At 40.9% G+C, this 25617-nt stretch overlaps 2 protein-coding genes across 2 annotated transcripts in view; both read right to left on the bottom strand.

Annotated features, from left to right (window-relative positions):
* Window positions 1-311: 311 nt before the first annotated feature.
* On the bottom strand, window positions 312-4838 carry LOC124061769 (40S ribosomal protein S17). Its single transcript, XM_046393995.1, has 5 exons — window positions 4710-4838; window positions 3557-3708; window positions 1648-1753; window positions 1349-1414; window positions 312-440 (listed from the first exon to the last, which is right to left on the bottom strand). Exons 1-5 carry the CDS (start codon window positions 4710-4712, stop codon window positions 363-365), a joined length of 405 nt encoding a protein of 134 aa, XP_046249951.1. The 5' UTR covers window positions 4713-4838; the 3' UTR covers window positions 312-362.
* An 837-nt stretch (window positions 4839-5675) lies between these two features.
* The window catches only part of csnk1g1 (casein kinase 1, gamma 1), a 32217-nt gene continuing 12275 nt past the window's right edge, over window positions 5676-25617 (bottom strand). The window contains 9 exon segments of the mRNA XM_046393982.1: window positions 5676-10181; window positions 14009-14115; window positions 16757-16864; window positions 18015-18122; window positions 18201-18349; window positions 18500-18584; window positions 18982-19067; window positions 19181-19415; window positions 20935-21086. Coding sequence (XP_046249938.1) covers window positions 10127-10181; window positions 14009-14115; window positions 16757-16864; window positions 18015-18122; window positions 18201-18349; window positions 18500-18584; window positions 18982-19067; window positions 19181-19415; window positions 20935-21086 — 1085 coding nt within the window. The 3' untranslated portion in view covers window positions 5676-10126.

Raw genomic sequence — 25617 nt, 5'->3', positions numbered from 1 at the left:
TACTGGGCCTATTAGATGCTGAAAACTGTCACCATCAACTGTAGCTGTAAAAACTCAGGAAAGCTCAGTCAGAGCAGATGGTGAGAAATAACCAGCTACAGCTGAGATGACATGAGTTCAAACCAAAAGTCAACACAACGTGTGACTTTCTTAAGGTATTCAAGCGAATCGGCTCTCACCTGTAAGTGAAAAGAAACTCACCATGTTGTTCTGTTGAGTCAATCAGTTTGACACGCTGCTGTGTGCGAGTAAACGCTGCATTTAGGAAATATTCATCATCACTTGCTGGATTTAAATAAGAGGGACAATTCTTGTTTTTAATAATTACATCTCTTTATTAAGAGGATCACAGCATGTGATTTCTACAGTCCTCGTGGTGTCTTGAAGTTCATTCCAATAGTTGGCTGAGTGACTTGAAGGTTGGAAAGGCCACCGAAATCCTGCAAGAGAAGAAAAATATTCACGTAAAAACGCAGGAAGCGTCGCCATCACAGGCAACCAATCACAATGTTATTCCCACTCAGCAGAAATATAAACGCAACACTTTTTTCCTCCCATTTCTCACAAGAGGAATTAAAAAAAATTCAGACTTTTTTTTTTTAAACTCGGGTTAAAGATTAAAGGCTCAGATTCTCAGCACAAATTTGTGTTGGTGAACACGTCTCCTTTGCCAAGATAAACCCACACCCCCCTCACCTGTGTGCTTTGGACTGGAACATCTCTTTGTGACCAGTCCAAAGCACACCTGTGCAAACAACATTTAATCAGCGACTTGATATGCCACACGTGTCAGGTGATGGATGACACACCTCCCTCAAATCTTAGATGTTTTTCAAATGCATAAGAAAAGTCTGTAATTTTTTTTAATTTGATGCAAAAAGTGGGAGTAAACATTTAAGTGTTAAATTTCTATTTTTGTTGAGTGTATTTCTATCCGTGGAAGTCTGAAAGGTTAGACTGAAAAATCCTGTCATTAAAGAAAAACTTCTTCTGCAGGCATCCTTGCAGGACCACATCACTGCATAAATATTTCATTTTGCAAAAATTCAAACTTGCTAATTGAGGAAAAACATTGTGAGGTTTAAGAGCATTTAAGCTTTTCTGACAGGAGACTTTTGGCTTGTAAAACATGAAACATGATTTTATCCAAAATCACTGAGTCTTTTTATTTGACCATAAGAGAAATGTCTGTATTTTTATACAAATGTGTCATATCCTCTGTGAAGCACTCAGGTCAACATTTGTTTTGGTATAACAAGTTAAAATGTCTTCCTGTTTGGCCAAAGTGAGAATCTTCACATTTGGAAGAAAAGCTCTTTTAAAGCAGTGAAATACATTGAACACTCACCAGCATCTTGAGCATTTCCTTCGTGTCTGGATCCACCTCGATGAGCTCCTGGTCCAGAGCAGAAATCTGGATGATCAGAAAAATAAAGGACAACAAATTAGCTGTCTGACTTGCGTCTGCTCAACCTTTCAGAAATAAAAATCTGATGGCAGCAACCAGCGAGCATAAAAACTGTTCAGTCTTCGAGTTACACTAAAGCTGCTTAATCAAACCAAACAACTGAAGCACTGAATAAAACTGCAACATGTCGTAGTTTCCAAACCAAAGAGGTGAAACACAGTCAGAGACAAGACAAAGACCTCTGGGACGTAGTTGTCCCTCCTCTCTCTCTCCTCCTCCTGCAGCTTGATGGAGATTCCTCTGACTGGACCGCGCTGGATGCGCTTCATCAGGTGTGTCACGTACCTGAGAGACAAACAAACAACAAACACAAAGTTGTTACCAGAATGCAGAACAAGTCGACAACATGATGAAGTTATCAGTTCACTGATAATTTAGAGACATATGATGTTTGTAAACGATTTTCATTTACTGCACAAATGTCAACTACGAGCTGGTTGAACAATACGGACTGCAAAAGGCCAAATTTTCTCAGCGTTATTATTCATTGATTGCTCCATTTTATCAGGAATTATATGACATTTCTTTGGTAACTTGTGGTGAACCTCTGTCAACATGTCTGACAAGTCATCGTCTACATAAATAATACAGAAATCTTAACTATGTTGAAAACACCTGGTAACTGCAGCAACAGTCTGACTAACTGTGGCAATAAATCCAACTGCTCTCAAATTCTTAATACACCGACTGCTCGGAATAACGGGGGGAAAACCCCAATCAATTAGTAGCCACAAACTTTTATTTGTAGCCGACGGGCTTCCCAGCTGATTCTACATTTCGCAACATCAGCACTCAGCACAGAAAATCAATCACCTCTGCAACAACAATCACTTTGTGGCGTCCCACAGTCGAATGTACAAAAAAAAACCCAACTCGGCTAAGTGTTCACTGTTCTGTGACTCTGACATTGAGTCCACCGACCTCCAGCTGTCCACAAGGGGAACAACATGCCAATGAAGTCTGGGAACCACAAGAAGTCTTTGTACAGTATGTAATTTCTGCCACTAAGGAGATGGAGTCTGATGACGTTATGAAGCAGCGTGGAACCATGGGAGTTGTAGTCCTCATCGTTAAACAACCACTGGGGATGAAAATCTGAAAGTCTCTCTCTACAGGTGAGCAATGTAAACTATAGTAAAAGGTGGCCAGCTGGCTCGCTTGCTGACTCCCGTCACTTCCGCAGAAGTTAAATCAAACGAAACATGCTGTTACCTTGAATAACATTACAGATTTCACTGAAAACATTTGGGAACATTAAACTGAGTAAGATGGCCACTACAGCTGTCTGGTCTCGCTTCTGCTGACTTCAAACATTAACGGGAGATTTGGAGTCTTCACTGAGACACGAACCCCGAAGGCCCGGGGCCACAGCAAAGAGGACGCGTTCTGGTTTTAGCAGCTCATCCTGAACTGTTCATACTTAAACTCGGGTCATCATCGGACCACATCAACACCACACACCCCGCAGCTTTTAAACAAGCATCAGCAACTACGACGTCGTGTTTACAAATGCAGACCCGGTCAGCCAGGACCAGAACAGACTGGAGAGCTCTTATTCTGTTTACGACCTAAAACCATGAAATGAGGATCTGTTCTCCTGATGTTTCTAACGCTGTGAGGGAGAGAGAAGTTTGAGTGTCTTTTAACAGATACTAAGAGTGCTGACAAGCATAACTAACATGTCAGAATGAACACGCTGCAGTCTCAGCCATTTTGCTATGAGATCATTTAACCGTGGCTGTTAAAAATGTAGGTCTGAACTTTCATGAAAACGATCAGGCAATAACGGCAAGCGCCAACCTCTCTTGTATACTGCGGCAACCAGATGAAATCAGCTTGGTTCATGAGATGATGGTTATCAAAGCACAGGGGATCCACACAAAACTGCTCAGTGAGCTCTGTGTTCATTTCAATCCATCCTCTCGCTAAGAGCACTCTAAAAGGACATGATATCCCGTCATGTACTGCCTCCTCAGGACGCACAGCCAGACAAACACACTCATGCTGAACAAATCATATGAACACCAGCGAGCAGGAGTGCATTTTCTGCAGTACACACACTTCAAAATAGCAGCAAGTTCCACTCACCCTGCAATTTTGTTGCGCAGAGGCTTGCTGGGGATAATGGCGATCTCCTCACACACCCTCTTGTTGGTGTGGAAGTCATTGCCCAGACGGGTGTAGTATTTCTCGATGATGACCCTGGCGGCCTTCTTGACTGTCTTGGTCCTGACTCGACCCTGAAGAGAAACCAGTCAGAGATGCAGCTGAGACACGCATCAAGAGCGAAGAAATCACAGGAGGAAGTTGATGTTGGATGGCATGTCAAGTGGTCAAACTGGAAATATTTTGAGCGGGGATGGTATTTTAGAAATAACATCTTTTATTAGTTATTTAGTTGTTAGTTAAATTCCAAACACTAAAACAGCTCTACGCAGAGGCAGAGCCATAAAGAGTTTTACTGCATGTACATTAAATATTAACAGAAAACTGAAAGCAGCACATTTCCACCAAACAGATTTACTTGAATAAAATGCCTTCTGCGCTGTGATTTACGTTTTGGTGCCTGCAATTTTCCTTGTCTTGCGTGTATGAGTTTCAAAAGGCTAAACGGGAGGCAAATTAAGAGCAATTTAATCACTTAATGCTGGCTCAACAAGCAGACGTCGAGCCTCTTAAAGGATGTCAGCACCTTCAGAAATCCCTCTGAATCCACATGTAAATGAATTTTAGCTAAATTCTTATTTAACGCAATAATTTCAGGCTATGACTTTTGACATAATTACATTAACACAATCTCGAAAAAGATGATAAGGTTTGCCCGATCACCGCTATACGAACATTAGTCTTCTACCGCAGGATGAAACTGGCGGACACGAAAACGCTGCTTTGCTCTTTAATTAACAAACAACACAGTGAGCTTTGAATAAAAGCGAATAACAAGAACCGAAGCAAACCAGCACTGCAGTGTTTATAAATACAAGTATTTACACATGTGGACCGCTGATGTTTTGCCTGTGTTTTTAACCACTTAGTGGCCGGTTGGCTAGTAACACGGGAACATTTTAGCCTGTTTTCTTATGTTTTAACTCCACTGTAGTGCAACAGAATCCGGCATTTAGCATCTTTGTGCCGTTTGTGTGCAGTGTGATGCTGGAAACCGCTTGATGGGCAGGTAGGTAATGAGGATTGAAAAGGATTGTGAGGGCTGGTGAAGTAGAGCGATCTGTTGGGTACCCACCATGTTGACTTGGACCGGTGGAAGAGAGGAACCGGATCTTCATACAGGAAGTTTATCGTTCACAGCCGCTGTCAGACTCCCCCTCGCGGCCAACACTGACTACTAGCGGCGGGAGACGAGAAGTGCAGGGGCATTTTAGAAACAACCCGTAAATGTAATATTAATTGTTAGTGTATTAAAGAAGATACAATTTTATGTAAGCATAAAGTATTTGAATAGATCAATAATCTTGAATTTAAGCTTTAATCTGCAAAGAAACTGTCCAGTAAAATACAGTAAGTACTGCAGTAAATGTACATGTCAGTGGACTGTTCTTTAGTGGCAGCCACTGAGTGGAAGCTCACATTGATCTTTACATACAACACACTAACTTAAATCTTAGTTACCACCCACCTCTGAAAATTTTGCTTGAGGGCCCAGTGGTTTTAGGTCATTCATTTTGATTGTCAAATTTATTTTTACTTACTAAATGAGCAGTTCTCAAACTGGGAGTCAGACCTCCTTCAAGAGATAGCAGGATAAATGTTCAGGATAATGTTAGAAAAATGTTTTATTTCTCTGATCTCTAAGAGGACTCACACTAACATCCTGTGTGTAGTGGTTATTAAAATCCAAACAAAAGGGAAGAGGGGGAAATCTGAGAAAGAAAAAACCTGTGACCTCCTACCAGTTCATGTACTGCACTCACACAATGAGAACCAGTGTTTTCATTTACTTTGACAAACAAACAAGAAGCAGCGCAGAAATTAAAAGGGAGTCAGACTGAAATTCTGACACAGGAACAAAGCCTGCGAGAGAACACAACAGGTTCTGTGGCCGCTCACAGATGTGAGAGTATAAACCTACTCTGACAATAACCAAAGCGAGCTGGATTGATCACCTCGGCGTACGCATGTTTGCCATTTCATTAAAGTCAGAATACAGAGGCTGAACAAGTACAAAATCATCTTACAGAAGACATTCCCACAAGGTGGAGAGATCTTTTATTTTACATAAAAAAGGGTGCAAACTGGAGTTTCCCTTTAGGTGTGGAGGGAATAAAAAGTGATTTTTATAAGGTTCATGTGTGAAACATTGTATTATATGAATCCAACGAGGGGGGAAAAAACAGGCATCTCAGATAAAAAGGATCTTTACCTTTCTGTAAATTAAAAATATGAAACCATAAAAAGAAGAAATGTGGGTCCTTCATTCTTGAAGCCCTTGACTAACTCATTCAAATACATTTTTGAAGTGACATTCATATTTCAACACAATAATATTTATTTACAATTTTAAGATTTGTCTTAATCATAGCTCTGAAAAAAAAAAACAATGCTGAGGGGAGGATAACCTCTTGGAGCTGTACAATTTGATTTTCCACAGTCTGAGAGGGAAAAAAATATCAAAGAATACATATTTTTAATGTAATCCCAACAGAAAGAACAAAGAGTATAACTGTGAACTCTGTACAATTTACAATTTTCAAATAATCATCACAATATTGCAGTAAATGTCACCCAAAACCTCTCCCTCAAAGAAAAAATATACAGTAAATCCAAGACAATTCTACAGTACAGCAACAAGGAAAAAGTGCCAGAGAACCCAAAAAGACCTCAGCCATTCATTCACACTTTTATCTGTCCTTTGCTTTGATTTACACAGCTTTGACACACAGAAATGTGACTTACACACAACCAAAGCCATAAACACAAGTCTGACTGAAGTGAAGGTTACCAGAAAAGATGTGAACTGAAGTGGAATGTGCGGTGAGAAGACATGAAAATGTTTATCTTAAGTTTATTTTACAGGAGGACTGGAAGTCATAACGTCTCACTGAGCCCACAGTATATGAGCCCTACAGGTGAGAAAATTCACTGGAGAGGAACCGCTCGCTGCCGTCTCCACGTAAGCCATGCAGACACAAAGCATACAGAGTACTCCTATATCGCTCTGTATGAGGCCCAGAGAGTAAAACGTAAATACATCAGAGTAATATATCTATATCTACCATTTCAGCCAGGAGCCGAACAGCTCGGCCACCCAAAGTTTAAGAATGAAGCCGATGTTGCAAAGATGACCAGTCACAAATTCAACTCTGAAACGATAAGTTCGGTCAGTAAAATGCTGTTGGTTTCTTTTGATCTACAAGAAAAGAAAAAAAACAAGAAAGAAACCAACAGAAACAACTCATAAAACACTTTGTAATTTCCAACGCTCGTTGACATCTCCAACAACACTTCTGGTACTGAGCTGAGCCTTTGCTGCTCTGCGGTTTTTCAAAATGACCGTGGACACATCAAGGACACAACGTGGAATGTGATGGTCAAAAAAAACATTCAACTTCATATTTTCCTGGCACAGGTAAAAGGCATGGGCTAGTAGTAGTCTCAGGAATGGCACTCTGGGAATTCAGAGGGAACGTTGAAGGCTATATAGTCTGGATATCCATCTCACTACAACGGAAATACTTTCAACTTTTCTCAGGTAGCTGGAATGAAACAGTCCAGGTGCCGGGTGATGCTCTGTGGGGACAAGCACAGGCAGCAGATGTCACAGGTTTGGTGTCTGGGGACAAAAACAAAATGAACGGTTTCACCCACACCAGATCAAAATACAAACTGGTGAATGACTTAGCATCCAAACCAACATCTAACTGCACCACTTCTTGGTAAAAAACAACGAAACCCACACCAGTTTTTATTTATTTTTTTTTTTCTTTTCCTTTGTACACCAGCCGGCACAGGACTCCCCAGGTGAGTCGGATAAAAACGTCACCTGTCCAACACACTCAAGAGGCACTAACACATCTCAAACGAATGAATACCTGTCATTCAAATAGCCTGTTTTCCCAACAATCCCCTTCAAATCCTATGTGTGGAATTATTATGATAATGACAAAAAAAAAAAAACAACAACAAATAAAACAAAAGCCCCAAACAAACAGAAAAGGTCCCGTAAATTTTCATATTCAAGTACTTTCAAGAACACAATAACTTAGACCCTGGAGTAACTGACATGTCAGGGGTTAAAGAAGAAACCAAAAGCTATACAGTGTAAATACACGCGACAAGCAGGTTTACATACTGATTCATTGAGATAGTTTGCAACATCTACAACATTGTATTACTAAAGATGATGGAGCAGGTCCACAAAACGCCAAATCTAAACACGCCACTGAGAGCTGATTCATCTAGGACTTGTGTGTGTGTGTGTGTATGTATGTGTGTGTGTGCGTGCATGCGTGCGTGCAGAGAGAAAGGGAAGGGGAAGAGGAGGGTGGTGTCATGGCACAATAAAAAAAGGAGTGGGTGGGGATTAAAAAAAAAATTATAATAAAAAAAAATTCAATATATTGTGTATTCCCTGCACCCTATAGGGAAGGCCTAGCATACGAGGCAGCTACAATTAAAGTAACAAGCACGTTTAAAGTACAGTATTAAGAAGGCAGGGTCTTCTCAGGGAAAGCCGGGGGTCAACAAATGTAGTGCAGTCATGGTCTCAAGCTTTTTTGTTACCCTCTCTTTCCCCATAAAACCATGGCTATTTGGAATGGAAACAAAAAACAAAACAAAACAAAAAAAACTAAGATTGCATTAAAAAAATTCACATTAGCAAGATATAAAATAAAAAAATAAAACACCTATGTACGGTAATTCACTCTCTGTTAGGAGGATAGGCAAGGTGACGTATCGAGGATATTGTTTCAAGGCAGTCCTCCATGACACTAAATGAAAATTAAAATGGTATGGACATGTTCACTTATTCGCCTTCGCCTTCACGCCGACGTTAAGGTTATCCCTCTCTCTCTCTCTGCGTCGAGGAGAGGGACCGTCCAAACATAAAACATCACTTTTGCCGTACACGGGGTCTCCCGGCTGGACGCTCAGGGGCAGGGACGTCTGAACACCATTAACAGATTATTACGCCAAGCCTCCCGTTTGGCATTGCTCTCTTGGGAACACATCCTCAGAGTTACGAGAGAAGTCATCAACCGCTCTGATGCTAGCTGGGAACAGCCTGCAACTTTGGGTTTTATTTATACGAGTGAGCCCAAAGGTTGCGCCGCACATCTCACAACCGTCATGCCGCCAACTTGTTTATCCAACTGGTGGCGTGATGTGATGGTCGACTGGTCGGCCGGTTGGGGGGAGGGGGGGGTTAAGGCATTAGACAGTAGTGTTGCGAGGCTGTGATTTTTTTTTCCTTGTTTGTTTTCTCAATCCAAAGCAACATCTCCCAGTGTCTACTGGTGCAGAGTCCATTATTAACCATCACATTATTAAGATCAAGAACATTTAAGACCCTCCCACCCTCTAACACACTTAGTTTTGGTCTCATGATTTTCCTTTTTTTGTCTTTTTCCTTTACACATGGGTCTTAACAGCAATTTCCTTCCCATGCACATGACAGATCATATAAATGCTCCAAAGTCATTTACTTTTCTGTCCATACATTCAGTGTGTATGTTTTAGAATTAGTAAGAAAACCAGTGGCAACCAAGAGATAAATAGCATAAATAGCATTTTTTTTCAGCCCCATCTAGGAGTGTCAGGTTGCCGCTCATCATCACAAAGCCAACAGAAGCAAGACTGCATGAGCGTCAAAAGAGACTGTAGTGTGTTTTGACAGCAGCGTGGCTAAGGGGAGCGCTTTAACCAAGCAGCGTGAGCAGAATTCATCCTCAGAGAACACAGTGCAGGAGGCGTCCTTGGTCTTCTGTTCTCTCAGTGCCAGGGTTGACCTCTTTGGAGGGAAAAAAGTGCAGGGGCCAAATGGCAGACTGAAGCTCTTTGTGCCTGTACGTGAGGATGGGCGGTTACGCTTTTGGCTCCTCGTGTGTTCAGGTTTACATTCAGTCCCACGTCAGGAAAGACCAAAAGGGCTTTGTGTCGAGATGAGTTAGCAAACTAACCAGGGGCAAACTACTCTGAACCGGGACTTGACAGAGGGGAAATGAAAATATGATTCTGTGAGTCGAAGAAAGAAATCATAGTATGCAACATGTTGACGGTGGCAAGATTCCACAGGAAGAAACGTCGCTTCCTTTGCAATACCACAGGAGGGAAACGGGAGCAGAAAATCTGACAAAAACAAGGAGAGAAAAACACAAATGCTGGGCGTCTTGGGGAGGAGGAAAAAGATTATCCTCTGCACAATTCCAACAAAAAGGTTCCCCGTTTGGATGACTGGCCTGCAAAATACTTCCACACAGGAGGAGGGGAAAAAAACAAAATAATAATAAAGCAAAAAAATACTCCCATCTAAAGACACAAGCATCTTGTACATCTCAAACCATTTTTAACTGGTCCCTCCAGAGCGCTTTTCAATCAACATCTTTCAGTTTGTCTCCCTCTTTTATTTTTGAATGGGACCTTATTGATTTCTGAAATCACAATCGACTGACACTTGGAGCGTTTCAGGCCAGTGGCGGACGATCATTTGTGCCTCGGTGTGTTCTTCTTCCGTTTTCGCTTGAAGAAACAGCAGCACCTGCAGACAGAGGTGGACATTAAACCGATAAGTAGATGAGGGAGGTCTCAGATGAAGAAAAAGAAAGAACAAACATGAGCAGACTGCGTTAAATTAGCATGTTAAATATCACAAAAGCTTAATCTGAGTCTTCCAAATCTGGTTATGTTAGTGAGAACTGCAGCTGGCAAAAGGTTTGATTTGAAAAACATTAGCAACAAGGCCAAAAGATGGATGCACTGGCATCCACCAAGTGTTTGCATGCTCATTCATCTCCCACCATTTTTAAGAAAGAAAAAAAAATGTCTCAAAAGGGACTCAACTGCTGCAGTTACTCCAAGGAAACTACTTCTCCTATGCAAAAACTAAATAAAGAAATAAAATGGAGCAGTGCACACAAAGAGCACAAGACATGGCGAGCCTGAATGATCAATAAAAACATACAAAGACAAGAAAAAAAGCTGTGGATCGTGACATAGGACAGTGACTGGGTACTCCTGGGTTAAGTCGTTAATAAAGAATAATGGTGCACCATGCAAAAAAAGAGTTTGAAGGCTTTCAATATGAAGCCAAACGCTGCTAAAAAGGAGTAACCGCTCATTAACTACCAATAAAGACAAAAAAGGACGAGTTAGTTCAAAGCACTCGAGCTACTTTTATTTTTATCTTTCTGCCTGCATGTGACATCTGGTCAGGTTTAAATTGGTAGGACAGCTTGGCTTAGTGTATTCTGTACTCATCTGTTAGCAATCGGCATCAGGCAGTGGTGAGAAAAAAGGGCAGAGACTTGATAGTACACACAGCAGACAGTGTTCTCGGGGTTTTACGGCACTGTTGCACCAGTGAGAGTTTAGGTAAAATTTGTAAATAAAAATAGAAATAAAACTCCACCGGGCCCAGCCTAGGCTGGTCCACTCCCTGTCCCATGAGTCTGATGTGGACTAGCAGAGAGGGACTCACCACAGGTTGAGCATTTTCACGCAGCTACAGAAGAAGAGAGAGGAAAGAGTGTAAAGAGAAAAGTAAGAAAGATTAATACAGCAAGACCAAGATGATGGGACGGGGCGCATGCCACACAAGCATGCACACAGACACACCAAAAGGACTCAGGTGGACACACAGAGGGGACATTCGAGAGGTTAAAGGAGAAAAGACTGCAGGGAAAGTTACAGGACGTCTACTCTGCAGCGTTTTGCTCCCGTGTTAGCAGGAGGTGGTTCATCATTTCTCTCAGAAAACACAGCAAAATTTTAGGCTATTTAGGCAAAATGTAGGCTATTTAGGCTCCATTTTCTCTACAAATGTGCATTTACTGAACTGAAACAATGTAAAAAGTGTAAAAACAAAACTTTTTTTGCCAAATTGAGGACGTTTTTATGAATTTTGACATTTTTTTAATCAATCGTTTCTAATGCAACACTTCAAATGTGCTTAAAAATATGTAGATAGAAACACTTCTGAATAATGTAACTAACATGTAAATAAGTTACTAGGAAGCATCTGTAACGTGGTCCAATTAAAGGAACTATGTCAACAGGAAGTCACCGTAGCAACAGTTTTAGGAGGCCAAGTTTTTGAACAACTTTTGAAAAGTACATATGACCTTGTTGTATTTATATACAGATATATTTCATTTAATTTTGTAAAATAGAATAAAATCTTCCCTTTTCCAAAGTGTCAGGTCAGATTTAATACGGCTGCATCATGTTTTCCATTTATATCTGATACATCTATAATTGTGAGTATTTAGATACAACAAATCTTCATATAGAAACTGCATTTTATTGTGCAACCCATTTTACTTCCTACACTTACAGAAAGTGGAGATTTAGGTCACCACACTTATGAGTGTACTGTTATTACTGCTATATACAGCTGGAAAATGCATGACGTTACACTGCGATTTGCCATCAGTGATGCTGTAACAGCACATTACAGCATCACTGATGGAAGCCAAAACGCAGAATAAAAAATACCTGATTCTGTACAGACTGAGAATAATTACCGCTCAAGAGTCCGAAACAAATATCAGGCCATGAATATAAATAAAAAGCATTAATAGAACAGAATTAATTCACTGTGAAAACCAGTTATTCTCTCAAAATGCAAAGTATTAATTAAACCGCAACAGACATGTGATTTCCATTCACTACTTCATGTCCTCATATCAAACATCAACTTGTCTGAGGAGGTATCAAAGAGGCTGGCATCATCACATCAAACAATTGTGTGAATGGAGACAACAGGAGGAAGGTCTGTCATGTGGGCAGAAATAGAATCGAGTGCAGATTAAAGTGAGTGAACCTCCGGGAGATTCATGAGGGGAATCTTAGTTTTACAGTGGCTTTGATGGGCTGCGGTGGGAGAGGTGGTTAATCCCTGAAATATACATTACAATATCTCTGAGAGCTGGACTGGAGCTAAATACACATTTTGTGTCTATTTGTTGAGACATACAGTGAAATTAACATCATTATTTATTACAATGATACAGGATGAATTCTACTTTTGGGTATGGGACAATTGATTTCTGATTTTTTTAATTATAATAATGTATTTGGCTATAATAAATTACAACTGAATAATTCTGGATCGGGCTTTACCTGCTGAATGAACCATTTATCCAGACTTTCACCTTATAAATGAGCAAAATTATTTTGTTAAAAAAAAAAAAAAAAAGCAAAACCCATTTAGCTGAACACACAATGGAATCCAAACCACTACCACACACACACAGCTAATATTTCACACGCTAACATTTCCATCCCCACAGAGCCAATCTTAGCTGCACCACAATCATAAATGTTCCCTTCACAGCCTCACAACAGGGAATAACCAGGCTGACCTGCACTATTGTGTTCCTGCTCAGGACAGTCTCCTCCCTCAATCAAAACTGAGCCTTGGATTAAAATAACTGGCTTTACATAAGCGTGACTGAGCTGACGACTAAAGACAAATTTGTAAATGTACTTCTGTAGCTGTTTAATGGTAGGCGAGTTTCCCTGCCACATTTCTGTTTGTACTTTTATCAAGCAAAATTAATTTACTGTAATATCCAATACAATAAAATTGAAACTGCAAAGCAGATATTTTCTCTGTTGATATGTCTCGCTCCACTCGGTTCCTCTCGGCCAGCTGGATCATGGAAAACTGAGCCAGCAGTGCAGTTTTTGCACAGTGGGCAGCCAGCCATGCAGCAAGGAATCGTTCCAGTTACTGGTGCTGGAGACAAGCACCCGCTGCTGTTTAGCTACTGCCACTAGTTTTGAGATCAAGTAAACCAGAACAATGCTAACAACAGCAGAGGAAGTGACACGTCAGAAATGACAGTCGCACATGATGACATAATGTGCATAATCTTCAAACATGTGACCACGTTGCCACATGAACAATCTGGTGTGATCTCAACTGGCTGCCAACCAAATGCAGATGACAGATTCTGCACTGCAGTGATCCTTATTGTCACCATTACAGACGCGATGATCAGTTCGATCAACAGTGGAGAATTTGTGACTGCTCAGGCTACAGGTACGAGACGCTGCGTTAGCTCCAGCTGAGAAGTTGATCTGCAAAGGCTTGTCTTTCTTTAAAAGAAAAACAATCTTATTGAGAGGACAGCATTGAGACAGGCGGCAGAAAAGATCAAAAAAACCACACAGTCAGACAGAAGATAAGAGAGACAGGAGCAGGATGACAGCTGGGGGGGGTGGAGAAGGGTGGGGGCTGTCACAATTCCACACCATAGCAAAAAGTGAGAGAGAGGGAGGGGGGACAGAGAGGAAGAGTGGGAAAGAGAAGAAGCGACAGATGGACACGGAGGAGTGGTGTGGCGGGTGTGTGACACGTACTTGGCCTCGTCGACCACTTCCACCTCTGCCTGAGCTGTAATCGGAGCGTTGGAATGAGCTGCCAGTGGATCGTCTGCGTTCAGCTCCCCGTTGGTCGAGCTGACCACCTGCGGCACAGACGGGTGTTACTTCAAAAACAGCTGAGACGCTGGCCAGAATCACTGTGAAACAACAGGTGATGCTGTGATGGAGGGCTTCTCCGGCGTAGAGACGTCGAGTCTCTCAGCAGCAAAGAACAACATCACATCAATAACACAGAAGACACACAACATGAATGCGCGAGTTGTTTCTCTTGCGTTCATTTTGCATTCGTAGCCACTCTCGATTGTTATCACCGTCTATTTAATCACAGTCTCTTCCTGTATTCTGAAATGCTCTGAAGACCATAATCAGACTTAAAATAGTTGAGGATTTTCTCTACTGTCATTGACATTTGTCATATGTCATACTGACATTTCTTTTATTGACATAAAGCTTAGGATGCACCATGTTGCATTATTTTCAATTTCAATTCAATTTATTTATTTATATAGGACCTTATACAATCAAAATTGTCTCTAGATGCTTTACAGAGACCCAGAGCCTGAACCCCCGAGCAAGCAGACAGTGGCAAGGAAAAACTCCCTTTTAACAGGAAGAAACCTTGAGCAGGACCCAGCATTATTTATGTAGAACATGTCACCCTACGCCATCCAATCAGCCAACTAGCTTGCCACAGTACTCTATTTGTATGTCCACGGATCTTCTAGTCAATGAAGTTATGTAAAGTTTGGAAACAAAAGTGAGAAGACATTAAATAACACAAGCTCTACAACTGGCCTGAAAAGTAGCTTGTGGACCCCAAAGTGTGCCTTCATTATGTCTGGGCATCTCATTTGACACAGTGGTCTGTTAAAGGTGTAAAGGTGCAGTGAAGTTTCATTCACAGCATATTCAAAATGTTTACATCTTTAAACCAGCTTATAGCAATGCTGGTTTATAGGAATCAAAATCATTTAATTTCTTTGGAAATTCACTTCACAGCCCACAGCACAGTTCATAAAGACACAAATGAATAATGAGACACGGACAAACCAAAAGGCTAACAAACAGATGTGACCTGCCAAAAGACAAATTCATGGTTGTCCCATTAAGCTGCAGAAGAAATGACATCATTTTGTAAAAAAGTGTGTGTTCATAGGTGTATACAGTGTGTTCCTTTGACAGCCTGAGCCCACCTAATGCCATTCACTTCCATCCATGTTGAAAAACTATACAAAAAAAATCCTGGAGATGAAGTAATTGGATACAAGAAACACTATTTCAGTTATGACTTTCATTAAAATTATTTCCATGACCCATTAAACTTTGCACAGACACGCTCATGAGTGTATATGAAAACAGATATATTTTGGCATCAAGCGATGTGAGTGAAACCGACTTCTGTTTTGGCTGGACTTTCACAGCATTGTGTTTGAGACTGCATTCTCTATTATCACGTATTTCCCCAGCAAGATATCCTCAGGAGTGTTGTGTTTGAGTCTTTTTCTGGGTCAGCCAACAAATTAAGGAATTCACAGAAAATAATGTGATAGTAGAACAGGACCTGCATAGCTTTTCAAGTCTGCAAGAATATTCATGAGGTGTGCACAAAGAGCAGTTTAATACGCCTGTTAGCATTAGCTCTGCTCACGTACACGCAGAAGCAGTTGCTACACCTTTACGTAACCTCACCTGCACAGACAGTCCAATCAGAGCTGGAGAGACATGTTTCTGCCAATGTAAAACAATAAGACAGTCCAAGTACACAGTGGCCATATAATAGTTTTTAAGTGAATGAAAAACCTCCAGTATGTCTGGCAACTCTCATATCTTCACACTGTTTAAACAAGAATGGCAGTGAATAGCATTAAGTAGAATAGGCTGAGATCCACTAAAGCCTACACTGTACACACTTATTCAAACAAAGCTTGTTACAGACTGGGAAAATCTCGGGAAATGACAAGTTGTCAAAATTACACCAGGATGCTCCTTTAAGCATAATGACCCTTCACGACTTAAGAGCATGCACTTAGCCGACTAAGCCAGGTCACCCTGCCATGCAAGAGGCTCCTTGATCTTGCAAGGAATGTCCAGGCGCCATGAAGAGTTCGAGGACCTGAGATCAAAATGCCACAACCAGGGCTGCTGTTTATAGTTTTCACCATCTGGGGTGGGTGGCACCAGATGACATGCATATGGTGGTGCAGAAAAAATAACATTTCCCAGCCAGGGGTAAAGGGGTGGGGGTAGAATATGGTTGTAGATCTGTCTCACACACAAGGCTAAAATATAAAACAAAGGTCTTTTCCTGGAAAAATGTCTGGTATTTATTATTGTACATTAACTTGTTAACCGCAAATTATGATAATTAGAAATACCTAAAACATTCAGGAAATACCAGTAATTTTTAGCAGCTCTCTTATGGTGAACACGTTTACAGGCTTGATTCTGCGAGATCTGGAAACTACATCTCAAAGTGTAAAAATAGCTGTAAATTAAAAATATCGATCAAAACTAAACTACAGACATGCTACAGAAGTGAAGAATCATCATTTTTATATGCCCAAAGTTTCTTTAAAATCCGTTTCAAAATATTTTGCGCCGATCACTGAGTATTTTACGTTTGATGATGCAGTCATCCGCTTTCATCTTAAAACCCATGAGACAGATCTGACTCCATAGAGATCGGGTGGAGGGCTGTTGGTTGATCAGGTGAAGGGTGTATACCTGCACTGAGCCCCCATGCCTGTCCGCTGCCAGGTGGGAGGTCAGATAGGAGTTTGCTTGGCGTGTTGGCTGCACCTCCCATGCTCCTCGTCGATCTGAGACTGCGGTCTGCTCAGGAGTCGGAGGCGTCGGTGAAAGGAGGGGAAGAGGGATCGGGGGTGCAATGGGAGGGGGGGTGAGGAGGGTGGAGGAGTGATGGAATAATTGTGTTAGGAAAGATGGGTAATTGGGTGTGCGAGGCCAGGTACCATGCAAAGCAGCATGAGAAATGATGAAGGAAAAAAATGTAACAAAATAAAAGAGTGAATCGAAATCAAAGCAAGGCTTCAGCCAGAGAACTGAACCAGAAACTAATGAGCCTGAAGCCAAATGGAGGTAAGCTCTCAAATCTCAGACTTTGACCTTAATCTCATTATTCCTAAATAACACTCAAATTAAGCCTACAGTTCTTAACAGACTTTTCAACCTCTTCAAAATATTCTTTATGAAATGAACCGTTTGTTTGACGAGTTGTCACGGAAGTTAAATATAGTAATGAAAGCACAAGAGTTTACGCAAATAAAACTTTGGAGTACGTTCACCAGTGAACTCAATGAAAAAGTTATTAAAGTCCTTAACTGACAGAAAGGTTTGAATGTCTGTATTCACCCAAACTTTAAACTTTGCACCATAATAACAAAAACAAATGCAAGATGAACTGCAGTCCCTTGAAAATTGTGAACAGAAAGACCATTAATGAAACACACACACTGCACTGACAGCTTATGTTCATGTTATGGTCTCTCTCCTGTGCCTTCGCACAAATCAAATAATCCCTCCTTCTCTATGTCTTAGTCTACCTCACTTCAATTTATTACAGTAAGTGAATGATTATAAAGCACTGTGTCACTTATCTTCATCTCTGAGGGCTGCACTGACAGCAGAACTCATTTCACTTTCTGGTCTGAAACGCTCGTCAACAAATAATTAAAACAGATTGTCTGATTAAGAATACAGTGATTATTAGGATAAATGGTTTGAAAGCCACTGAAACTCTGCAAGCACATGTGCTAATAACCCTGATATCTAAGGAATCCTGAATAACATATTACGCTGCAGTTTCTGTCATTGGCAGGTCAGGTTCAAGGTCACACTGAGACTCTTTGTGGATACGCAGGGTGGAACAGCTCAGGCTATAATGCGCCATTCCCCCTGCTTTCACTTTATCAGAAGCCTGACAAACACAAATGGCCACTACTAAAAACCAAACCTGGCGTACCTGATTTCGAACTGGTGGGTGCTGTGAGGGCCGGTCTCTGTGAGGATGGCTCTCTCTCGTGACAGCAGACGCCCCAGAGTCTATGTGGACAGACCCCACGGGTGTGGGCTGAGAGGGACAGTCAGGTCAATGCTGTGCAATCAGGAAGCTTTCAAATCTGTGAAACAGTTTACATGCAGTACTTACTATCTGCCTGCCAACCCAGTCGTAAGTGTAGTCAAAGGTGTATCCTTTTCGCTCAAACAGTTCAGTGAACAGAGTCCTCAGATATTCATAGTCGGGTTTTTCAAAGAAGTCCAACCGTCTCACGTATCGTAGGTAGGTGGCCATCTCCTCTGAATTACACAAAAAGAGGGGGAAAAAAAGAAGAATGGTTTAACCTTTCATTTAAACTGTTTTATTTGGAAGAAAGTGGTCAAATCACAGCCGATTAATGTGATCATTTTCAGGCTTTATACGGCATTTTACAGGCACAGTCAGCGTACCTGGGAAGTTCTCACAGAGGACCTCAATGGGAGTGTTTCGTTTTGTGTCGCCGATCTTCTGGTATCGTTCTTTCAACGTGTCGGCCTGCAGGAGAAGCAAATAAAGACAACTAGAACCAATTCTAATGAGCATTAATCAGAATTATATCAGAACTTAATGTGTCCTTATTCATTAATACAGACGGGTTAAGAGAAAATCTTGAGCCCCGACTGTACAGCTGACTGGAGTGGACACAAAGTGATGAATATTTAAGTTCCACTTCATTTTATTTCTGGTATCTGAAGCCTTTTGATTTAAATTCTCTTAATTTGAATTCTGAATTTGGTTTTGAACTTTCAACACATTCTAAAATGTTTCATAAACAACTCCATATAATATATATATATATATATTGATCCGATTACTGGATTATGATTTCATGTTTTATTTATTATATTTAATTTGTAACAGATTTTACAACACTTCCATGTACTTGGCATACCTTTAGTCCTTGCCACGGTAGACTTCCACGAAGGAAATACATGAACATGTGGCCTAAGGCCTCCAGGTCATCTCGCCGGCTTTGCTCTGTATCAATAAGTTTGAATACATTTCACTGAGAAAGTGATGAAGCACCTGACACAAACTCTTCTGAAGAATAAAGTACCAAAACAACAACAAGGCTGTGGAATGAATCTTACCTTTGCCTAAATGTGTATTGATGGACATATATCGCGCAGTGCCAGTCAAGCTCTTATGCTCCCGGTATGGAATGTGTTTTTTGGTCTCGGGGTCGATGTATTCTTTTGCCAGGCCAAAGTCAATGATGTGGATAATGTGTTCCTTTTTATTCCCTTGCCGTCCAATGAGAAAGTTTTCGGGCTTCACATCTCTATAGATGAGGTTTTTAGAGTGCACGTACTCCATTCGAGAAATCTGGTGATAAACAACACAGAGTCACTTAAAATAAATAAATAAAAACTGTCAGATCTAATCTGGCCACAAACACTGTGGGACTGTGGGAATCAAGCACATCCTGCACATTCTGGCTAACTGAATTCGGCATCAGTACACATTTAAAGGGGCACTACACTGATGTTACACAAGAAGACCACTTGTCACAGGTAGCACTATGACACTTGTGAAAACACTTGCACAAGACTCGTTAAGTCAAGTGAGAGACATCATCCAAGTCATTTCAGCCTGTCAGGTTTGAAAGACGTGACAGATGCAGCTGATTTTCACTGAGGGAAAAGTAGGATCCAGTGTATCTTGGCTTCTGTAGAATCAATTTTGACAATTCTGTTTTTTTAATCTTTCTCTAAAGTACTTTATGGAAGTGCTATACTTGAATACTGGAGTGCCGTTTAAAGACATTATTACAGACTTAAAGACATCAATAAAAAAAAAAGTGATCCACTTATTGGTATAAATTTCCTGTCATTATAAGACACTGAGTTTGCAACTAATGATTATTTGTATTATTGATTAATATAATCAATTTGAGTAACTTTACAATTACTCTTAGCTGCAGGTATAATGTAAGTATTCTTACCTGATGAAGGAAGAACAATTTATGATCAATTAATTTATGTTGATTGACCAATGATTAATTCACTACGCTGCACAGCTACCACAGTGGCTCATTACTTTCACACTGCAAAAGCCTGAGTCAGTGGTTAAAAATTCTCACTCAACACCAACATCCCGCAGGGGCTTCAGAATACAAAAGCATCAGAAATCAGGATCAGAACGACGATGATTTGAAGAGATTTGCAACAGACAAAATAAAAGCTACACAATTGGAAAATAAATAATGTTGTGAGTAATAAAAACCTTGGCTTGACCTCGAGGGATCCTGATAACCTGAATCTGAGCTGAGTTTTAGCTCACAGCACCAACTGTGTCACTCATTTGTGCCAAAAAAAAAAATGAAGGAGGCGGCTTTAGTAAATCTCTGTGCTGCAACACCGCGCTTTAGTTGTGCTCGTTTGTATCCTGGTTTTGTCTTCTTACAAATTTGCAGAGGCGATCTGAATTACAAGAGCGCTGCAGATTTTGTGCTGACAAAATGAAATGCTAGAAAGTTTGAGATGTCTGAGGCACATTAAAAGACTGGGTCAAACCACCCTCTGCGCTGCCCAAACTTAATGAGAATCAGTGATGGATTTGCTTTTTGAGACAGCTACCAGCCTTTCTGGGAAAAGCGTGTGTTAAATCTCCCAGCGACTGAGGAGGTAGAACCCCTTCAAACCCTGCAAGACTTCTATTGTGAAACACACACAGGAAGTTTTGAGTTTCATTACCAGCAATTTTGCTTCATGACAGTACAGCAATGTAGGTGATCCAAATGAAACAGTGACTGTTAAAAACAAGAGGCTGCACTGGGGACTGTTTTTATTTGTCCAACAGGCAGCAAAAGAACTTCATGAGTCATATGATACTCTGAACTCACCAGCTGAATTGCAATCATTAAGACAGTCTTCAGTGAAAAGGTCCTGTCACAAAGGTCAAAGAGGTCCTCTAGACTCGGGCCCAGCAGCTCTAGAACCATGGCATTGTATTTCCCACAGGGCCCAAAGTAGAACACCTGAGGGATGCCTTCAGCTGAAACGCAAGAAAGAAAAGAAATTAGACTTCGAAGAGACAGAAATCCCAGCCCAGTGGACACAGCTGTACATCTGCACATTTGTCTAAGTGATCCTTAGTCTTTTCTCTGTTTAAAAGTAATTGCATCCAAGCCTGAAAGATCACTGTTAACTTAGATAATAAATAGCAAAGTCTTGAAAGAAAAGCAAATACCAGCTAGTAGATAATCAAAAGCAGAATGTGTCAGCAGATGCCAGTGAGAATTCTGAGACATTTAGGGTGGCACAAGTGTTTGTTATTCTTGTCTCCCTTGACTAATGACATTTCTAAGTTTGGTCCGAGGTCAGCCGTAAGAGGCCTCAAACTGGTCAGATAGGAGGAGGAGGAGCACCACAAGGCTGCTGAGGACTGAAAGCAGAAAAAGCTGCTCAGTAAACATTAACTCTCAAGTAAAATACAACACAGTGCCTGCAAATAGAACTGTGTCACTTCTCCACTGCAGGCCAAAAACTAATCTTTCACTGCCTCATATCACATCCTCCCGACTGAATCATATCCTCTCTGCTCTACTCACTCTAATTGCTCCAAAATCCCTTCCATCTGTCACCTTGGCTCTTATTTCACGTCTTGTCAACGTGCAGTTTAGCGTCGCATGGTCAGATAATGTAACAGTAATAATGGTAAGGCTGAGGCTCTGATCCATGCACTCATATGGGTTGTTTGCAATACTGACAATGTGGGAATTAAAGCTCCTTGTGCTGTCAAGTTTCTAGAAAAGTGTGTGAGTTTGCTGTCTGACGTTGTAAGGGTGGCAGAGTGTGAAGCATTTGGACTTTTCTTTTATTCATACAGTTTTTAATAACACGAAAAGCACACGTGCGGGGCGGTTTCTAAAGGCCTCACCATCCTGCACACACAGTATGACATCTGTAATATTTTGCAGGATTTAGGAGTTTTACGAGCATACAAATCCCATCATTTTATAGGTTCTTGTTATTGGTGATATCTGCATCCTTTCTTGGGTTACTGACCACATCCTGAACTTCAGTTTCAAAGAGAAGTAAATCAGGTCAAACTGTTAATTGCCTTGAGGGGAGCACGATTCAAAGTTTGGCCCTGCTTACTGCTAGTCAGAGTCCTATTAAAAAAGGTCCCCTCAAGAAACTTCAAAGAAATGTTGGTGCTTCAATCAGACAGACCTTGCTTTATCAGAGTGCTTAAGCTGAGCTCAGGCCTTGGAAATATTATAATTGCATAGAAGTTTAAAAAAAAAAACCCACACAGGGACATTCTGATTGCTTTTCATGTCCCCAATCCCAAAGCCAGCCCTTTAATACTGAGTATCTGCCAACGGCAACCACAGTAGCTACGTCTCTACGTCCACAGTAGCTACCTCGTGCATACTGAGTGCATGTGTGTGTGTATGTAGGAGCATACAGTATATGTATTTACGTATAAAAACACACAAATTGTTCCTTATGGATAATCTGAATGAACGAATTCATTGGAAAATCTAAAATTTAAATGTGCATTCACTGACTTTTTTTGGAGGGTCACTTGCACAAGCTAACAAACTAAACACAACACTGACATATTATCACCTTATAAGGTTGATATGGTGAATATGGTAGCAGCTTTTTGCAGTGCGTCACATCCAGCAGACACAGAACAACATTAACACGCATTTAACCCGGCAAACGGGAGTGAAATAATAACGTTCTTCCCTGTACGGATGGATACTTGTGACTGCGACGTAAAAACAATCTGCTAAGATGCACACAGCTGTCTAATCAATACATGACATTTTATCAGATTGTTACATCGACTCATCAGGACACAATTTAACATTTCAGGCAGTTTCAAAAGCATTTCTGATATGGGTAATCAGTATCAGAACTATCTTATCATCATCAAATGACAGACTTACGTAGAAAGAAGCAACTAGTTCTTTCTATAGAAGTCTGTCATTTTATGACGGGCAAGTAATGTACACAAGATTTATCAGCGCTGACAGAAAATAGCTGCCTGTTTCACTGGTTAACTAAGCTGACAAATGTGGTGAGAGTGAACCAACACAGTTAAGATTCCAGCTGTAAATTAAAAACCACGAGCTGAAGGTAGAGACAATACAACACTCCCTGTAGCCAAGGAAAGCTGCAGATTTGATTGATAACATCTTGTGGGTTTGTCACCATCAGCAACACCTTTCACACTGTAGTCATCTGATCCATAGTTTACACTAAAACACTGATGAGAGCAGCTTTGGCTAAATGTGTAATTCTTTTTAATATCCCCCCCCGATCTGGTACATGTAAGCTCAGTAAAATATTTACATCAGTGTAAAAGCTTGAAGACTTTCTCCCCCTGCACACACACACACACACACACACACAGGCCTGTCAACACTAAATTGGTTGTGTGTTCAGTTTACTGAAGGAGACAGCTCTAAGAAATGAGATGGCACAATAAAGTTTTGTGAAGTGATCAAATTGCCACTGTAAACTTATTATTCCATTCAGGCAATTTAAGCAGCCACTGATAATCAGAAAGCTAAATACTAATACTAATCCTGAGGTCGTGCTTTCACATATTCATGTGAATATGTTGCTAGAGATATCTGACTTGCCAGTTGGGTAATGGGAAATACACTGCAGCATGAAAGGTGGCGTAAATGCTGTCAGCTAGCATATGGGCATGTAGGAGTCATGCTGTGCTCCATCCTGTGTTTCTGGACACCATTATGCAGTTCTGTGGGTTGCTAATTGTACCATAGGAATGAGTGCCTTGAAACCCCAGGCGCCTGTGGGAGGCCTAAAAATGTGTCAGATTGGAGATGTGCTGTAAATAAGTGGCTAAACGGTTGTTCAATTCAAAACAAGGTCGGACAAGCTTTTTACTAGCAAAGTAAAAGCAGTGATCAGTCACAAAACCGTTACCATCTATGATGAAACGGTCCTCACAAGAGAGTGAATCTGTCCTGTGCTGCAATGCACATTCTAATTGTAAAGCAAGACCAACTGTGATGGAAGCTACCAATTTTGTAGGTACCACTTTTGACTTCTCTTATTTGATTTTCACAAAAAAATAAAGAGCACAATGCCTGGGTGTAGCACCGACTGGGTGTTGAAGGCATTTCTGCACTGCTGTGAGCCAGCGAGCGGCGTGTGGCATGGACAAACAAACGCAGCACTTACAACAAAACATCCACGCCGACAGTTTGCGTTGGTGAGAGAAGCAGCACAAAATGTTGTCTCTGCAACATTTTGACATTTTGCAGGTGCCATGCTTCCAAAAGACTTTTTTCAGTACTTAGTTCAAACCTTACAAACTAATAAGTACAGAAATGACCATAATGGAACGTAGAGTTAGTTTTACTAATTTTAATGTGCTCAGAACTTATACTATGCAGTTGTATTACATAATAAAACACAAACATTGGATACGGTATATATACTTACAGTATCATAACCACCAAAGTTTTATGTGGGCCTTCTCACACGCATCAGTCCTGTCAGTCATTGAACTGAACTGCTTGTCCCGAGTAAAACCAAAGAATCCAGTTTCCTATGTGTTCCTGTAATCTGACAGGTGCTGGCTGCTGTGTTTTACAACAAAAATGGGGACAAGATGAATGTGATGAATGTGTGATGAATGAATTCAACTGACGGGCACTTGCCCAAATCTCCCCGCGCTACTTTCTTGTGGGTGCAATTTTTCATGCTGCTGTCAAAGACCAGATCATTCACTGGACTCTGATGAGACCACTCCCAAGCTTGGATGTTTTATTCAGACCATCTGGTAGCAGTTTTTATCCAATGTTTTGTGGACTTGTTTTATAATGTAATTCTATGTTATAACAAGCTGAATGCTACAGCGACACGACACCACCTCACAAGGGTTATGGTTCTACAAAACTGTTCATGTTACAGAAGGATTAAAAACGCCCATTTCTTCATGCTTGTTGAAAACATTGAGTGCGTTTTTTAACTCATGGAAGAAAACATTAGAGAAATAATTACACTGGGATTACTGTGCGGTGCCTCTCTGAGTGGAGTTTGCATGTTCTCCTCGTGCCTGAGTGGGCTTCCTCCCACAGTCCAAAGAAATGCAGGTTATGTGAATTCGTGACTCCAAACTGACTGTGGGTGTGAAAGTGAATGTTTGTTTCTTACTATATAAGCATGTGTGTGTCGGCCCTGTGATAGACAGTTCACCTGTCCAGGATGTACTCTACTGTACCACACTGTAAATTTATGACAGGTGTGGCTTCCTGGAAAAGAAATATGAGATGGAAGTGGCGACACAGTATGAGGACAGATGGGTTATTCATGCTGGTCCTGCACTGGCTATCCAGAATATTTCATGTCGCTTGTGGCTGCTAGCTCGGGCCCAGTGTTTCTGTTTTTTACCGCAAACTTTTGTTCAGTTCTGACATTTAAATCTCTTCAGTCGTAATGTCCAGTGAAAACAACTAACTCCGAGGACAATTTTCTACAGGCTAGCTTATGCAGTGAACAAAACCATTACATGTGTTTCATTGCTGCTTTAA

The sequence above is a fragment of the Scatophagus argus genome, chromosome 1 (assembly GCF_020382885.2).
Source record: "Scatophagus argus isolate fScaArg1 chromosome 1, fScaArg1.pri, whole genome shotgun sequence".
NCBI classification, from domain to species: Eukaryota; Metazoa; Chordata; class Actinopteri; family Scatophagidae; genus Scatophagus; species Scatophagus argus.
The sequence above is the reverse complement of the archived record's forward strand: the minus strand, read 5'-3'. Positions and strand labels throughout refer to the sequence as shown.

Bases quoted from the DNA above. Each gene is read 5' to 3' on its own strand.
- LOC124061769 (XM_046393995.1), bottom strand. The intron at 1,754-3,556 runs GTGAGTGGAACT...TTTGTCTCTCAG, and splicing joins CTGCGCAACAAAATTGCAGG to GTACGTGACACACCTGATGA. The intron at 441-1,348 runs GTGAGTGTTCAA...CTTCTCTTGCAG, and splicing joins AGGAAATGCTCAAGATGCTG to GATTTCGGTGGCCTTTCCAA.